The sequence below is a fragment of the Entelurus aequoreus genome, linkage group LG20 (genome assembly GCF_033978785.1).
Source record: "Entelurus aequoreus isolate RoL-2023_Sb linkage group LG20, RoL_Eaeq_v1.1, whole genome shotgun sequence".
NCBI lineage: Eukaryota > Metazoa > Chordata > Actinopteri > Syngnathiformes > Syngnathidae > Entelurus > Entelurus aequoreus.
In genome coordinates this window covers 2,149,095-2,168,102 of record NC_084750.1, presented here as the reverse complement: position 1 = coordinate 2,168,102, position 19,008 = coordinate 2,149,095, and the positions used below count along the sequence as shown (strand labels likewise).

Here is a 19,008-nt window from a genome sequence, read left to right as displayed (position 1 = left end):
CTCTGGCCAACATATATAATATCAAGTGTGTGTAAAAAATATTGAAGTGCTCCCCCTCTGGCCAACATATGTAATATCAAGTGTGTATAAAAAAAAAAGAAGTACTCCCCCACTGGCCAACATATGTAATATCAAGTGTGTGTAAAATAAATTGATGTGCTCCCCCTCTGGCCAACATATGTAATATCAAGTGTGTGTAAAAAATAGTGAAGTGCTCCCCCTCTGGTCAACATATGTAATATCAAGTGTGTGTGAAAAAAAAGAAGTGCTCCCCCTCTGGCCAACATATGTAATATCAAGTGTGTGTAAAAAAAATTGATGTGCTCCCCCTCTGGTCAACATATGTAATATCAAGAGTGTGTAAAAAAATTGAAGTGCTCCCCCTCTGGTCAACATATGTAATATCAAGAGTGTGTAAAAAAATTGAAGTGCTCCCCCTCTGGTCAACATATGTAATATCAAGTGTGTGTGAAAAAAATTTAAGTGCTCCCCCTCTGGCCAACATATGTAATATCAAGTGTGTGTAAAAAATAGTGAAGTGCTCCCCCTCTGGTCAACATTTGTAATATCAAGTATGTGTAAAAAAAAATGAAGTGCTCCCCCTCTGGTCGACATATGTAATATCAAGAGTGTGTGAAAAAATGTAAGTGCTCCCCCTCTGGCCAACATATGTAATATCAAGTGTGTGTAAAAAATAGTGAAGTGCTCCCCCTCTGGTCAACATTTGTAATATCAAGTATGTGTAAAAAAAAATGAAGTGCTCCCCCTCTGGCCAACATATGTAATATCAAGTGTGTGTGAAAAAAATTGAAGTGCTCCCCCACTGGCCAACATATGTAATATCAAGTGTGTGTGAAAAAAATTGATGTGCTCCCCCTCTGGTCAACATATGTAATATCAAGTGTGTGTAAAAAATAGTGAAGTGCTCCCCCTCTGGTCAACAGTTGTAATATCAAGTATGTGTAAAAAAAAAAATGAAGTGCTCCCCCTCTGGCCAACATATGTAATATCAAGTGTGTGTGAAAAAAATTGAAGTGCTCCCCCACTGGCCAACATATGTAATATCAAGTGTGTGTAAAAAAAATTGATGTGCTCCCCCTCTGGTCAACATATGTAATATCAAGAGTGTGTAAAAAAATTGAAGTGCTCCCCCTCTGGTCAACATATGTAATATCAAGAGTGTGTAAAAAAATTGAAGTGCTCCCCCTCTGGCCAACATATGTAATATCAAGAGTGTGTAAAAAAATTGATGTGCTCCCCCTCTGGTCAACATATGTAATATCGAGAGTGTGTAAAAAAATTGAAGTGCTCCCCCTCTGGTCAACATATGTAATATCAAGTGTGTGTAAAAAAAAATTGAAGTGCTCCCCCTCTGGCCAACATGTGTAATAACAAGTGTGTGTAAGAAATTGAAATGCTCCCCCTTTTGTACAAAATTCATTAAAAAAAAATATAAAAATATTTATATAGAGACATACTGTAATGACTTGAAGTAAATAATGAAGATTAAAAAGCAATTACAAACAAACAATTCAAAAATAACTAAAAGCTTAACTTTTTTGTATTTGCATAGTGTGTATTAGTGTTGTCCCGATAACAAAATGATTTCGATACTTTTCTGTACTTTTCTACATAAGGGGGACCACAAATAATTTGCATTATTGGCTTTATTTTAACAAAAAATCTTACGGTACATTAAACATATGTTTACTTTATTGTACTTTTCAGAAGCGGTATAGTACAGAATATGATTCATTAGTATCACGGTACTGTACTAATACCGGTATACCGCACAACCCTAGTATATATATATTATTAATGTTGTGAATACAAATCTTTATATATCTAGAAAGGGTGGTCCTAAAGAGGTAGGCATTTTTCGGAGGTCTCGAGAAGGTAACAAATACAAGAATGCGTGTGTGTGTGTGTGTACCTTCGCATCAGTGTCAGAGTGGCATGGAGAGCCCAGCTGGAGCCGACTCATCCATAGCTCCTGCTCCTCTGCACTGGATGCTGACAAAACACAAATGAGGACACACCATTCAATATTTGGGGGAATATTTCAGAGCAAAAAGCAAACATCAATAATTCATCTTCTGCTGCAGTTTTTATCTGGAGATAAAAACAACACTTTTGCTCATTTAACAGAAGATATTAACAAAGATGCAAATTGCTGGAGAGGAAACACTAGCCATACCCTAATAGCAGAGTTGTATTGTAGTATTGTCATAGTATTTCCCCTTAAAACAGGATAGTAAACAATGCGAGTGCATTAGTATTTATTCAGCTATAAAATAAACGGGCCGACGGTGCGATTACAAAGTAATGAAAGGGTTTATGGAAGATGCAAACAGTCGCTCAGACCTACTTCCTGTTCCTGTCAACACCGCTAAGCCTTCTGGGTAAAGTGGTGTGTAAATATTTGGCAGCACACTGGCATCCTAAATTCATAGTTTAAATTAATTTATATATTTATTCAAGACAATTAAGAACACATTTCCATTTGCAATGCTGCCCTAACAAATGTATGAATGTGTACATGTTAGAGATGTTGAAGTGTGATGATAATCTCTCATAGTCTCTCATTAAAAAAATGTGAAGTTGTCAAATGCTTATTTTCTCCATCTACTTATTGTCACTTAATGCTGAAACCTGGCCTGGACTTGATTAATGTGACATGTATTTCAGCTTGATTAGAGCCCATAGTCTCCCCGTCCCCTGGTAGTGTGTCCGCCTTTAATAGCAGAGGGCTTGGTTCCTTTTCAATTTGGGAGAGAAAGGGCACCCGGAGTAAAAACTGAGCCAAAAGTATTCACTGACAAAGCCAAAAATGGGAAAAGGTCCTAAACTTCTTCACAATCCTGTAGTTGCAACAGCAATATATGGCGTGTACTGTCAGAATAATTGTATGTGAGTTATCACAAAACTTTGTGTTGCTATGAGTTCCCGGCGAGCAGACAAAAGCTGTCTTTGATCTTACCAATCAAAAGGCTTGTAAAACTCCACTGTGTAGGATGGGAAGCGACATGAAGGCGTCAGTTTCTGTGATGTATTGTAATCCACAGGAAGATTTTGTCTTTGACCCGATATCTACAAAGCGGAGAGGAAGCAGGGCCTGACTCCCCTCCAGGCACCTTTTCTTTGAACTGTTTTGTGATGAGTGTGACGGCTGTTTACGACCCCCTCTCCCCTTAGAAACAGCTGTTGCCATGTAATCAGGGAAAGTCCAAATAAACAATCTTTTGTCAGAGCGTGGTGGACTACAAGAGTACAGCCCAGACGTTTCTCCTCAATTGAGCCAAATTTAATTCTGTCTCGGTTTGATTCCTTGCTTCTTTGTCTGTTTAATAGATGCCATCAGTGTTTGAACTTGACAGCCACATTAATAGATAACATTTTCACCAATCAGCCAGAGAATTAAATAACAGCAGAACTACTACTCTACGACACAAGAGATCATCTACCTGTATTTAGCATTGTTCACTACTTATTTGATAAGAAATAAACAACAATAGCTATATATTTGTCAGACACCAAACACCAGAGTCAGCATTTTTTAATTTAGAATAGTCTGAAAAGGTATGGCAATACATGCACAGTAGTACGGGTACAACGCATGCATGGTGTTCTACCTCGGAGTTTGTAGGACTGTCCAGATGAGGAGTGAAGAGCAAACATGAAAGGGAAGTGTTTGCAGGAGACGACCATCGCCCCGAGGAGAGACAAGGACCCTCTGGGACGTCGCTGGCTTCTGCTGTGTTCGTCTCGATAATAGCGAAGCTGGCCAACCACAGGGTCGAGAACAAAATATCTGCAAAAAAGAGAAATGAAGGATAATTGATATTTTATCATAAATAGGAAAAAAACTTTTGTCTTTCATTCACAATCCTCATGTAAGAAAAGAGCACATTCTAACTCGTAAACAAACACTAGCAAGAGTCAGCTAACATTTAGAATGCACAATAAAAGAAATACGTGTTCTTGTCTTAAGGATTGTCAATGAATGGCAAAATTCCAAAAAAGTGCAGTTTATCCATTTTTCTGGACACATTTATTTGCATTTTTTTGAGAGCTGTATTTATTAGAGTTACCTGACTGGCAGATTGGTTTGTTTTCATGCTTCATTTTGAATGTAACAAAAGCAGTTTTCCCTCCCGCCGTACTTGAAGGCGCCAAGCGTTGACCTTAGCAGGCAGGTATGTACAGATTGGCACACAATAAACCTAATTAAGTGTTAATATAATGAAGTGTAAATGAACCCCTAGAAGACAACAGCAGAATGTGTGAGAAAAGTCGATGCGATGACGTGTACCTGTCCTGCCAGCCATGGAACATGTTGGTGTATTTCTTCAGCAGACCCTCCAGAGCTTGCGTGTTCCGGACCTTCCTATGCGGCGAGGAGTCCGCGCTGTCCCCGGGCTGTTGCTGCCTCCTGCCGGGGGACACAGCAGGAGTGTGTCGGCGTATTGACCCGCTCATGCTGTCGCTTTTTAATTGTCCTGTCGCTGCTGCTTGCCAAGAATCAAAAGACACGCCGGGAGCTTGAAGAAAAAACTAATTGTTTGGCTGCAGATGTTAACAGTTGATGGAGGATGATGGGAGGAAGATCCTTTCCCTGCTGACTTATTTACTGCGGAGCTTTCTCCTCTTCCGCCCTCCCTCTGTGACGTCACTGTGTTTTTATTTGGAAATCCCGGGTTGGTAACGCCCCGCCCCGCCCCCGACGGAATCTCCCCTTACAGCCAGTAGATATGAATAATTCATCACAACTACATGACGTCATGTAGCTGTATGTGCTTATGTATAACAAACATGTCAATCTATGGATTCATGTACAATGTAGTATATGTATATATAATATATATATATATATATGTATATTTAATATATATATACACTACCGTTCAAAAGTTTGGGGTCACATTGAAATGTCCTTATTTTTGAAGGAAAAGCACTGTACTTTTCAATGAAGATAACTTTAAACTAGTCTTAACTTGAAAGAAATACACTCTATACATTGCTAATGTGGTAAATGACTATTCTAGTTGCAAATGTCTGGTATTTGGTGCAATATCTACATAGGTGTATAGAGGCCCTTTTCCAGCAACTATCACTCCAGTGTTCTAATGGTACCAATGTGTTTGCTCATTGGCTCAGAAGGCTAATTGATGATTAGAAAACCCTTGTGCAATCATGTTCACACATCTGAAAACAGTTTAGCTCGTTACAGAAGCTACAAAACTGACCTTCCTTTGAGCAGATTGAGTTTCTGGAGCATCACATTTGTGGGGTCAATTAAACGCTCAAAATGGCCAGAAAAAGAGAACTTTCCTCTGAAACTTGACAGTCTATTCTTGTTCTTAGAAATGAAGGCTATTCCACAAAATTGTTTGGGTGACCCCAAACTTTTGAACGGTAGTGTATATTAGAGTATATATATAAATACATATATGTATACTTAAATGCATACATACTGTATATACACATACATATATAAACACACACACACACACATTATATATATATATATATATATATATATATATATATATATATATATATATATATATATATATATATATATATATATATATATATATATATATATATATATATATATCTTACCTTGGAAGCATAACAGGTATAAGTACAAGTAAAAGTACATTTGAGATTGTTGTTAAAGAGCAGTTGAGTTGAATATTTTTATTTATGTAGTAGCCTTATGTCAACATTGAATACACAATATGCTCGCTACATAACAATCTGAAAATAACATGCTCACTTTCACTTTAATTTCTTACGTGAACTCGTTTGGAACACACTAAGTCTAAGAAGCATACTTGCCAACCTTGAGACCTCCGAATTCGGGAGATTTGGGAGGGGGGGGGGGGGTTAAGGGGGAGGAATATATTTATAGCTAGAATTCACTGAAATCCAAGTATTTATTTTATATATATATATATATATATACATATATATACATATATATATATATATATATATATATATATATATATATATATATATATATATATACATATAAATAAAATAAATACTTGAATTTCAGTGTTCATTTATTTACACATATACACACACATAACGCTCTATTCATTGTTGTATTTGAAAGTGCAATGCAATGCAACAGACTCCCACACTTGCCATCAGGATGCGCAATACAGCGTAAACAGTTGGCCAACCAAAAAGTAACCACAGAACACTATACTCAACATTCACCAGGAGATGGCAACAAACAACTTAGATCACTCTATTACAGGCAGCATCTGTGAAATTTAATTGGCAGGAAAGGAGTGAGTTTAGGGGTGAATTGTCCATCCTCGGTCTATTCTCTGTCACTCGTCGTCGCCATGACGGTCTCTTCTTCGTTCTTCTGCTTTGTCTCCTTGTTGTGTGTGCAGTTGTGCACTCGCCAAAAGCCGTAGATATTATAACGTGACTGGGCCGGCAGGCTGTTTATATGAAGGAAAAGCGGACGTGACGACAGGCTGTCCTCACTCAGGTCCGCACGGACCTGGAGGGGGCGTGCCTTAAGTCCGGCTGGAAATCGGGAGAAATTCGGGAGAATGGTTGTCCCGGGAGAGGCACTGAAATTCGGGAGTCTCCCGGAAAATTCGGGAGGGTTGGCAAGTATGCTAAGATGAGTCCGTAACAACTCGTTTGAATCAACAACAACTCGTTTGAATCAACAAAATAACTTAGTAAATTTATGTTTTCTTAAACGGGTAAAGACGTTTGCAGGAAATGTTACAAGTCACCTTGACCTCCTGTTTACACAACATTCGCTACTTTCCTCCACTAGGGGTCGCCATTCTTTCAATTTCTTCTCTTACGGTACGTAGCCATGATGCAGAAGATTAAAGAAGTGTCCATGACAATAGTCTACTTCTTCCTCAGCACAAATTCACTTATGCACTCAAAAGTCGGGGTTTAATTTCCGTAACACTATTTTATAAAAACTTCTGCACAATAAACCTTCACAACACAAGTCCTAAAAACTGACCTGCCTGTAAAGTTGGACTTGCGTTCACCTGACTGATTGCACAGATTCCAAAACTGCTCATGATAACAGTCAAGTATACTTGCCATGGCTCCTTCTTGACTTCAAGAGTGATTAAAGTGCTTACTTTGAACCGATTCCTACTTAGTTACCTTGAACTGACCGACCGCTGAACTTTCTTCACAAACTCCAGTGAAAACCAACGGATATCGCATCTTTCCGAAAATCAGAATTATACGGCATCTGGCAAAACCTAAGTCTTGACTCAACTTTTCCAGTCCCAGGGGATGCACAGGTCCCCGTCCTGCATCACCGAGTAGAAATGGGAAACACGGATATGAAGGCCCTGCATGAGAGGTGAGCGATTGTCCAATAACCTTTTACAGCAAAGAATCATCTGACTGGAGGTGACACTGGGCTCCTTGGACAGAGTCCGGAGAGAAAAGCTCTGGAGACACAGCTTCTTGACAGCCTCTTCCTCTGCCAGCAACCTGCAACACACAGTGACAAAGGTATTGAACCAGTATGAGCTCCAGACTATTTATGTAACAAAGAAAACAGGGGAAACTTAATGACAAAGAATCTAAGCATTTTCTTGCTTTTGTACAGGTGGTACACTTCTCACGGGCTGTCAGTCACTAGCATACTAAGAACAGTTTAGAACATTATGACCCTCATGTAGCTTACTTCCTGAAAGAGTTGATCAGATTACATTAGACGGTGCCGTTGTACCTGATTAAGTGTAAGAGATCAGTGTGTGACTCACAAATTTCTACGCTGAGTTCGTTGTCTAGCCTTGGAGGCGTGGCTCAGGAGGAAGGCCTGAAGGCTTTGAGGGTCACAGTTGGTCGGTATGATGAAGTGTCCCATCTCATGAAGTCTGGGACTAGAACACTCCCTATGATTGATACAAGAGACCATGTAGTCACCGGAAATGTCTAGGCCAGGCATGGGCAAACTACAGCTCGCAGGTTATATACTGTATATGCAGCCCATACACTTATTAAACTTCTCCCAGGCTTATTAGGACTTTTTGTAGTCTGTCACTATTTCACAACCCCTCGTCCAGACAAAGTCTCCATAGGACCCAAGTGCACTTGGAGAGGTCTGAGAAGGTCTGATATCTACCCAAAATTGTCCTGCTCTTTACCCTTTGGGCATATTTTGGACCTTTTGGGACCACCAGGATGTTTCAAGTCATTTTTAGCAGAACCCAGGACCTTCAGGGATAAGTTCTAGTTGGTGGAGCCCTGGCACATTTTCTTTCTTTCTTTCTTTTTTCTTTCTTTTAGTTTATTTCGAACATGAACACATTTACATCATAATACATCACACAATTTCATATCATTTCATTTACATCATGCCCGAAAAGGAGTAGGAAGAAGCAAAGCTTATTTAATCCTACCCCTTTCCCACTTCAAAGCATTTACAATTATATAAAATCATTTACTGACCTTTTTATACAATAAAATAACATCTATGAATTAGTATATACAACAGTTTGTAATATGTAATTAATTAATTCAGTCATTATTAACATACTGAGATGAAGAATATTTTCAATAAGGTTGGAAGTTTTTCTCATAATTCTTCTTTGTACTTTGTAAGCACTATTAATTTAAACAACCTCTTAAACTGGATCATGTCAGTACAATTTTTAACTTATTTACTTAATCTATTCCATAATTTAATTCCACATACTGTTATGCTAAAAGTTTTAAGTGTTGTACGTGCATATAAATGTTTTAAATTATTTTTTCCTCTAAGGTTATATTTCTCCTCTTTAGTTGAGAAGAAATGTTGTACATTCTTTGGTAGCAGGTTATAGATTGCTTTGTACATCATTTTAGCTGTTTGCAATTTTACCAAATCACCAAACTTTAATATTTTTGACTTAATAAATAAAGGGTTTGTATGTTCTCTATATCCAACATTATGTATTATTCTAACTGATCTTTTTTGTAACATGGTTAACGAATGTAGCGCACATTTGTAGTTATTTCCCCATAGTGAGCAGTAGAGAATATGAAGTGATTTTTGGCCCAGGACGTGTTTTGTTTTATTCATTATTGAAATGTTTTTTGCTACCTTATGTTGTATGTTTTGTATATGAGATTTCCAGTTCATTTTATCATCTATTAATACTCCCAAAAATCTGGTTTCTTTTACCCTTTCGATGTCTACTCCGTCTATTTGTATTTGCGTATGATGCTCTTTCCTACTATTACCAAATAGCATTATTTTAGTTTTACTGAGATTCAAAGATAGTCTGTTTTTGTCAAACCATCTTTTTAATTTGTTCATTTCTTCTGTTATTATTTGTATTATCTTCTGTGTGTTCTCTCCTGAACAGAAAGCAGTTGTATCATCTGCAAATAAAACTAACTTTAAGTCCTTTGTAACTTTACAAATGTCGTTTATATAAAGATTAAACAATTTTGGTCCCAGTATTGATCCCTGCGGCACACCACAGGATATATCTAGCCGTGTTGACATATTTTCACCCATCTTCACATATTGCTTCCTGTTGGTTAAATAGCTTCTTACCCAGTTCAATACCAAACCTCTGATGCCATGTCGTTCTAATTTTTGTATTAAAATATCATGATTAATTGTATCAAATGCTTTTGTTAAGTCCATGAATACTGCTGCCGCACATTCTTTACCATCTATTGCATTGGTAATTTCCTCTGTTATTTTAATTAATGGTATTGATGTTGAGATATTTGCTCGAAATCCGTATTGGTTCTCCACGAGCGTCCCACTTTTGTTAATAAATAAATCTAATCGACTATTGAATAATTTTTCCATGATTTTGGAGAATTGTGGAAGTAATCAAACTGGTCTGTAGTTAGTAAACTGGTGTACGTCTCCATTCTTATAGATTGGTACGACTTTTGCAATTTTCATTTTGTCTGGGAATTTTCCGGTTAAAAATGATACATTGGTGATATATGTCAGAGGTTCTGAAAGGTCTTCTATAACCTTTTTTATCGTTACCATATCTATTCCATGACAGTCAGTTGAAGTCTTGTATTTACAATTTTTTTACAATTTTGATTATTTCTTCTTTTGTTACACTTTTAAGAAACATGGAATTGGGATTTCTGTCTATGAGCTCACTCAAGTCCTCAACTGACCCATCATCTGCATTTGGAATTCTTTAGGAGTGAGGTGGCCCTTTTGGAGAATCTATGTGAGCGTTAGGGGTTAAGTACTTTCTGGGGGAACCTGTGACCTTGGACTTGCTTGGATATGAGTAGATGGAACGCAATCCATTTAGGGTTAATTGTGTTGAATAAGTGCCCGTGGAATTTTGAGCCACATTGTAAAAGTACCCCGAAACAACCAAAAAAGTAGACATTACACAAGGTAGTGGTGGTTTAGAGAGCAGTGTGATCTGCTGGGTTCGTCCCAAGGACTTTTATCTTGTGCAATGTACATCATCTACGGTACAAAGACGCTACGTCAAGAGGGAGCCAGGACAACAGGTCAGTGTGGGGATAGTTTCATCATCACCCTCAAACAAGCCAAGCCCTAAGAACAGTAGAGATCAAAACATGAGCAAATTACCATTTGAGAGAAGATCACAAAATACTGGGAGAACTCAGATACCTCCTGCAGAAAGAAGTACAGTCAGAAGACCTACTGGCCGATGTCAACACAATATCCCTACAAGGAACATATGGAACTGACATATGCAGCATCATCAGTCATCATAGATGCCTGGCTACAAGAGGAACAGCAGGACCAGGACAACCTCCGTTGAATAGAATGCTAGAGGCAAAAACAATGACCATGCGCACATAAGTTAACCTCCTAACAGATCTGTGCAAAGGTGTCATCATTAAGTACAAACTGTCCACTAAGTACATCAAGATGTCCACAGCTGAAGCATCAAGACTGCCAAGCAAAGACTCACAGCCTTAACTAGGTACCTGAAGAGGTACACAAGAGAAATAGAGCTACTGTAAGGTCCACCACAATGTCAAGGTAGCAAGACCAGAAGAGGCCCACCCAAGGTTGAGACAGGGCAATACTGGAAGAGTACTTGGGAGAAGGAAGTCTCACACAACAAGATCCAGAGTCATGCCAGCGGCAGATCACCAAGCAAGAGTGTCCAAGGTGAAGAGCTGGACAGCACCAGGACATAAGTCACACCTACTGGCTTCAGCACAAATCCACCAAATGTGAACATCAGGGACACATCTAGAGTGGCTAACCTAAGGTTGGATGGTCCTCATCATGAAGGACTGCTGGAAAGGATCGGTTCTATCAAACTACCGGCATAAACCCTGATCTGATCAGAGCACAGAAATGTATTGGCGGGTTGCACCCTCGAAACATCATGTATATAACTAAAGCGAAAGAAGGGGGTCTCGGACTAGCCCTATCATAGACACTATCTAGGAGGAAGCACAAGTGCATCAAAAAGATGGCCGCCAGGGAAGACCTAAAGTGAATGCCTCGGGCAACAAAAGTCCAGTAAAAAGGAGTCAGGTGGGCTGTCATGGAAAGACAACTGGCAACAAATTGGAGAGGTCGCTGATATCTAGAAAGGATACTCGTGATAGCAAAAGCTGAAGAACATCTCAGAATCACTGATCATGGCATCGCAAGAATAGTTTTATTCTGTTTCTTTGTTTATACTATTACCTCGGCTTACGAGTACCGCACCTTACCATTTTTAAAAAAAAACCGTATCTGTCTCTTGGCTAATTGTGTGCTTTAAGTTTTACTTCTTGTGTATACATTTGTACTGTATATGTACATTTAAATCCTTTAAAAAAGACAATACATATTAACATTTGTTATGTAAACAATGTGAGATTAAAGTTTATATATTACAGATTAAAGCCAATGGCTCATTTCTATCTTCAGTCCCACGGTAAATTGTGAAAATGAAGACAAATATCAACAATATTATAATATATGCTTATATTAGAGGTGTCCTGACACAATTCTTTCACTTCTAAAACGATACCGAAATTAGAGCCTTAAGTATTGGCCTGAATTGATATTGATCCAATATGATATCAGGAAGAATATAACATTATTTTATTGTTTTGTAGTGTGGAATGTTAGAAAAGGTTTGCTCAAGTGAAATGAGTCAAACAAAGAACAATGGTAGGTATGGAAACACTAACCTGTTTATTATTAACCCTCTGAAAATATCAGCTGTCTTTAAGTTGAAGTGGAGTGGTAATTGTTTTTTAAACAACACCTAGTGGTCACAAAAATTCATGAAGTTTATGATTACGTTAAATTATGCGGACACATGTGTTACTGGATACTTTCTAATATGCTTGTGCCTTGCTGACTTTGTATGTGTAATATACAACTATACATATTTGATACTTGTTTATATTGACAAATGTCACCTTTTATTGTTCAATGATTATTACCTATGTCTAGCTTGTGTGCTATTGTGTGCTTAGTTGTTGTGTAGCTGCTAGCTCCAAGTAGCCTATAGCCTAGCATGTTTAACTTTTGTAAATGACTTCAGTAAAATAGAAGAAATTGTGTGTTTATTGGGGGATATTTAGATGTTAACTGGCTGTCCAGCTTTGCACAAGTAAACACAGTCCTGGACTGCTTGTATCACACTTGATATTGCTTGTATCACACTTGATATTGTAAACACGCTGCAGGACTGCTTGTATCGCACGTGATATCACACAAAAGTAAACACGCTCAAGACTGCTTGTATCGCACATGATATCAGACACAAGTAAACACACTGCAGGACTGTTTGTATCACACACAAGTACACACACCACAGGACTGCTTGTATCACACATGATATCACACACAAGTAAACACGCTGCAGGACTGCTTGTATTGCACATGATATCACACACACAAGTAATCATGCCGCAGGACTGCTTGTAACACATGACATCACACACAAGTAAACACGCTGTAGGACTGCTTGTATTGCACATGATATCACACACACAAGTAATCATGCCGCAGGACTGCTTGTAACACATGATATCACACACAAGTAAACATTCTGCAGGACTGCTTGTAACACATGATATCACACACAAGTAATTCTGCAGGACTGCTTGTATTGCACATGATATCACGAACAAGGAAACACGCTGCAGGTTTGTTCGCATCAGACATGATACCACACACAAGTAAACACGCTGCAGGACTGCTTGTATCGCATATGATATCACACACAAGTAAACACGCCGCAGGACTGCACGTATCGGAGTGGTTATATCCCTGATTTTGATGCGAGCTTGTTTTTTTTTTTGCTGATCTCGGACCAATATCTAATATCCATATCGGATGGGGGCAGAACCTAGTATATTGATATATTTATTATTATACTGTTTTGATAGTTTAATGGAATCACCTTCAAACATTTTCAGTTTTTCTTGGCTTCCTCTCCTGTGTCTAAAATACTTAGACTAAAATCTTGTTAGCAACCTGACCAACCGATTGATTGACCAATCAATCAATCAATCGATATACAGGTATATTTATGATATATATATATATATATATATATATATATATATATATGATGATTTGTGCCCTTTGAGGCTGTATAAACAAACTTGGAGTGTTAGTAAGGCGTACAATGCTCGTGACCACCACATTTTAGAAGTCGACAAGTTTGCCCTGACCTCTTCGTGACCAAACATAAGAAATGCAGCAGCGTACTTCTCCAATGTCATGGTGAGCCCCTCCAGACTTCTGGGGTGTAGACTCAGCCTCCTGGAAATGAGATTGCTGTGGAAGGTGTTGAGAGCATCGTAGAGCTCCAATATGGGCTGGACTGGTCTCAGCCGCTCCATGTGAACCACCCGGGTCCCCCCTAGGAGGAGGCTGATCCTCTCCTTGAGCCACTCGGTCTGCTGCTGCAGGCTGCAGAAGCTGGGAAGCTGCTCAATCAGCTGGGAGGCACACAAGTAAGCAGGTGAGCAACAAAGGTAAACGTGTATTTCAATATGTCAGAGGATGTCAAAGTAAAGGCGGGAACACACACCATAATCACAGACCAGTATGGCATGAATCATGTATTAATGCGGATTATTAAACATTTATTTGGAGCACACATGCTTGTGGAGGGGTCGTTATCGGGTCAGTGCACATGTCGGAGCAAAGATGGAGGACACTCCCAATGATGTGCTCGCTGGAAAATGTCCCTTCAAAATAATTGCACTTTAAATTAAACTAAGTTTTGAGTCAATAAATAAATAAATAAATCAATCAATGTTTATTTATATAGCCCTAAATCACAAGTGTCTCAAAGGGCTGTACAAGCCACAACGAAGTGCATTCAAGTACAACATTTAAAGTTAAAAAGTTAAAGTACCACTGATAGTCACACACACAAGGTGTGGTGAAATTATCCTCTGCGTTTGACCCATCCCATTGTTCCACCCCCTGGGAGGTGAGAGGAGCAGTGAGCAGCAGCGGTGGCCGCGCTCGGGAATCATTTCGGTGATTTAACCCCCAATTCCAACCCTTGATGCTGAGTGCCAAGCAGGGAGGTAATGGGTCCCATTTTTATAGTCTTTGGTATGACTCGGCCGGGGTCCGATCTCAGGGCGGACACTAACCACAAGGCTACTGAGCAGGCATTTTACAATTAAAATGTTTGTATACACAATTCTGACATTGTGTTTGCATCAAAATATTGGGGTCTTTTTAAAGGTAATTTAAATTGTGTAAGGAAGTAATTTACAGGAAATAATCACAGTTCCAAAGTGTGATAATCTGATTCGAAATATATATATATATATATATATACATATATATATATATATATATGTATACATATATACACACACATACATACGCACACATATATACATATTATTTTCTTCTTTCATTACTTTACATTAAAGCTAGATTAGCCCCGCAGCTAGCATAGCTTGTCCTCTCCTCCTAAAAAAGTTAAAGAACCAATGATTGTTACACACACTATAGGTGTGGCGAAATTATTCTCTGCATTTGACCCAGCACCCTTGATCACCCCCTGGGAGGTGAGGGGAGTCCCACAGTGAGCAGCAGCGGTGGCCGCGCCCGGGAATCATTTTTGGTGATTTAACCCCCAATTCCAACCCTTGATGCTGAGTGCCAAGCAGGGAGGTAATGGGTCCCATTTTTATAGTCTGTGGTATGACTCGGCCGTGGTTTGAACTCACAACCTACCGATTTCGGGGCGGACACTCTAACCACTAGGCCACTGGCTCCTCCGTGTGTGTCTGCACTAACCCAGCTAACACGTAACATTAAAATAATGTGAGCTAATGGTTCTCCAATGGTTAGATAGAACCAAATATGAACTAACGTTTAGAGAACAATCAGAACATAAGCATTAATAACGTCTGTATTACTTTAACATATGTAAATAATCACTGTTTGGACACCTGTGCATCGATTCATGAATAAATGTGATGCATACGAGAATAGATAATTTTTTCCACCTTACATAATACAACATAAAACTGTTCAATAAAGTGGGTGGAAAACACAAATACTAGTGTTACTGGCATAGAGCCTTGGACAGCTATTTTGGGGGCCAATGTGAATTTTTACTTGTGGAGGGGGCGGGAATAAAAGTGGAAATGAGTAATCTAATCTAATGGATAGCTGGGAAACAGTAGGCACTGTAGCACACCTTTGTCCGCCGTATTTTAAGAAGTCTTCATAAAATCCTATTCGGACAGCCTTTGCGCAACGCAATGATGTCCGTCGCCCGCTAAAGCACACTGCTGAGGCCACAAATTCAGGGAGTGTTTGTGCTTCTGAAAGGTTTTTTCCCCAGTACCTAAAACTGCTGTGTTGCTACAAGTTCGAATAAAGTCTGCATGTTGCAAGACAACCTTGACTCCTTTCCACCAAGTCAACATCAACTTTCCGAGTTTGTCACCGACTCGCCGAGCCAGCTAGACATTGTCTGGTACTTTTATATCAAGGAGTGTTATTTTGCATCATTATGGTTTTATGGTCCAGCACTAAGGTATTACTTTGGTCCACTGATGATGAACGTCCATGGTTCCCAACAGAACGTGTCCAGAGGCGCTCATCTCTGATTGGTCAGCAAAAATGACCGTGTGACCTGTAGGATGGACAGTAAGGGTATGTTGACTTCATTCGTCATCATGAATCTGGCAAAGGTTTTAAAAAATTATTACTGAGACAAATGCCAACCTTCGGGGTTGAGAGGAGTTGATATTTTGGCTTACTTTTGTGTTTACCTTGCTTTGATCAGTAGAACCTCATATATATGACTGTACAGTTACTTCATTTTGTCTAGGTGTCAAAGTTGAGGATAAAGTCATTCAAAAATTTGAAATCTGAGTAAGATTTTTTCATCATGATGATCTCTAACGAGTATTGAAACATTCTTATAGAACAAAATGCATATATATGATGTATACTTGCATTATTAAAAAACAAAGTTAAATGTAGTAGAACACACTTATTCAATGATCTTTAAAACAAAGTGAGGACTCGTGCGGTTACAATTTACTAACTACGTACCCAACAAATCATTTGTACGAGAGGTTGGGAAGTAGGGCTGAAGGATTAATCGACATGGAATCAACATTGGTATCTGGGTATCCATCCCTAGATACGGCAAGAAATGTAACATACTATATACATATACATAGAATTGTACATTTAACAGTCAAATAACTAAACAAGTTTAAAAGGGTCACACAGCTTTAGCAGAAATCATGCCAAGTTATGCTATACGAAGACAGATCAATCGCAGTCCATAGACTCAGTTTTTACCTTGTAGGTTCATCATGGCTTCCAGATTCTGCACTGACAATCGGCTCAGGCTCTGAAGCTGAGAGTACCTGTGGGCCACGCCCCAGCTGCGCTGCCACCTGTACAACACAGCTGATGTCACTGTCCCAAAACATGCTCAACATTCTGTTTCTGACTTTCTTTCAACCAAATGGTGGAAGTGATCTGTTCACCAGCTACCTAAAAAAAATGGCTGATTCCGTTGCTGTGATCAAATCAATTGTAGGAACCTGCTGTGGAGTTCTGACAAAGTTAAACCCTTTTGTCAATATATATTTGTCTGTTTGGCTAAGAATTCTGCTGGACAAATTTTTCTCCCATTTATTGTGTGGTTCAATATCAGTTCCCAGTTTTTTGCCTACAAATGAGTGCCTGCGATGTGCAAGTGTTAAAGGCCTACTGAAATGACATTTTTTTATTTAAACGGGGATAGCAGATCTATTCTATGTGTCATACTTGATAATTTCGCGATATTGCCATATTTTTGCTGAAAGGATTTAGTAGAGAACAACGACGATAAAGATCGCAACTTTTGGTATCTGACAAAAAAAAGCCTTGCCCCTACCGGAAGTAGCGTGACGTAGTCAGTTGAACATTTCCGCAAAGTTCCCTATTGTTTACAGTGATGGCGGCCAGAAGTGAGAGCGATTCGGACCGAGAAAGCGACGATTTCCCCATTAATTTGAGCGAGGATGAAAGATTTGTGGGTGAGGAAAGTGCAAGTGAAGGACTAGTGGGGAGTGGAAGCGATTCAGATAGGGAAGATGCTGTGAGAGGCGGGTGGGACCTGATATTCAGCTGGGAATGACTACAACAGTAAATAAACACAAGACATATATATACTCTATTAGCCACAACACAACCAGGCTTATATTTAATATGCCACAAATTAATCCCGCATAAAAACACCTAGGTGTTTGTTATGCTAGCTCCCGTCCATATAACCCTCCAATACAATTCAAACACCTGCACAACACACACAATCACTCAGCCCAAAGGACCGTTCACCTAACCCAAGGTTCATAAAGCTTATATATTTACCCAAAGTTACATACGTGACACGCACATACGGGCGTGTCACGTTTGGAAGCGCAGCTGCGTACTCACGGTACCGCGTCTGCGTCTCCAAATCAAAGTAATCCTGGTAAGAGTCTGTGTTGTCCCAGTTCTCTACAGGCGTCTGTGTATCGAAGTCAAAGTCCTCCTGGTAAGAGTCTCTGTTGTCCGAGTTCTTCGATCTTGACTGCATCTTTCGGGAATGTAAACAATGAAAAACCGGCTGTGTTGTGTTGCTGACTTCCCTCGCAAAATACTCCGCTTCGCACCGACAACTTTCTTCTTTGCTTGCTCAGCTTCTTTCTCCATAATGCAATGAACAAATTGCAACAGATTCACCAACACAGATGTCCAGAATACTGTGGAATAATGAGATGAAAACAGAGCTATTTTGTATTGGCTTCAATGGGGGATCCATACCTCTGTTTCACTGGCTACGTCACACGCATACGTCATCATCCAAAGGAGTTTTCAACCGGAAGTTTAGCGGGAAATTTAAAATTGCACTTTATAAGTTAACCCGGCCGTATCGGCATGTGTTGCAATGTTAAGATTTCATCATTGATATATAAACTATCAGACTGCGTGGTCGGTAGTAGTGGGTTTCAGTAGGCCCTTAATGGGAGCATTATCAACCGACAGCCCCGAGATTACAATGACCTGGATGAATGAGAAAATATCCATAGACCTGTAATCAACATAGTTTTTTATCCTGTAGAATTCTGGAATTCAAAATCATATGTAATTCTAAATATAAAGATGCCCTTCAAGCGCTCAGAGTTAGAACACAGCTGTATTTATTAGTTATAAATATAAGTTTGAATCTATTGAAAAACAAAGATTTTTTCAGGTCATTTGTTTTCAAAAAGACCAGTTTGTAGGTATGAGGTGGAAAACTAATTGAGTTCACAGCTTGAGTTCTTAGGTAACTCTTTTTAAATCTGACAATAACTCTTCAAAAATGTATTTGACTGACTCATTTTTGACTTCTCCATGAGCTGTTTAACAAAACAACACGGGTCAGACTTTCACACAAAGTCTTTACTAACTCCAAACAAAACTTTTGAGATCAGTGTTCGCAAACCAAATACATACTGTATCAACTTTAAGAAACTTCTAAAGGCACAACATTCTATGTTGAATTCCTTGCT

The 19,008-nt window shown here is 39.0% G+C and overlaps 2 protein-coding genes across 7 annotated transcripts in view; both read right to left on the bottom strand.

The window, feature by feature from the left end:
* LOC133635521 (oxysterol-binding protein-related protein 10-like) overlaps positions 1-4,640 on the bottom strand; it is a 60,008-nt gene extending 55,368 nt beyond the window's left edge. For 2 of the 3 annotated variants that reach the window (XM_062028708.1, XM_062028709.1), the window contains exons 1-3: positions 4,313-4,640; positions 3,633-3,811; positions 1,934-2,013 (exon numbers count right to left, since the gene is read on the bottom strand). In XM_062028708.1, the coding sequence (XP_061884692.1) occupies positions 1,934-2,013; positions 3,633-3,811; positions 4,313-4,479 (426 nt within the window). In that variant the 5' untranslated portion in view covers positions 4,480-4,640. Of the gene's footprint in view, positions 1-1,933; positions 2,014-2,197; positions 2,301-3,632; positions 3,812-4,312 lie in introns of those variants that run through there. The other variant, XM_062028710.1, reaches the window with a different exon arrangement.
* Positions 4,641-6,054: 1,414 nt separating this feature from the next.
* tcaim (T cell activation inhibitor, mitochondrial) overlaps positions 6,055-19,008 on the bottom strand; it is a 41,370-nt gene continuing 28,416 nt past the window's right edge. For 3 of the 4 annotated variants that reach the window (XM_062029174.1, XM_062029175.1, XM_062029173.1), the window contains exons 7-11: positions 16,784-16,881; positions 16,012-16,103; positions 13,697-13,929; positions 7,782-7,913; positions 6,055-7,506 (exon numbers count right to left, since the gene is read on the bottom strand). In XM_062029174.1, the coding sequence (XP_061885158.1) occupies positions 7,281-7,506; positions 7,782-7,913; positions 13,697-13,929; positions 16,012-16,103; positions 16,784-16,881 (781 nt within the window). In that variant the 3' untranslated portion in view covers positions 6,055-7,280. The remainder of the gene's footprint in view (positions 7,507-7,781; positions 7,914-13,696; positions 13,930-16,011; positions 16,104-16,783; positions 16,882-19,008) is intronic. The other variant, XM_062029177.1, reaches the window with a different exon arrangement.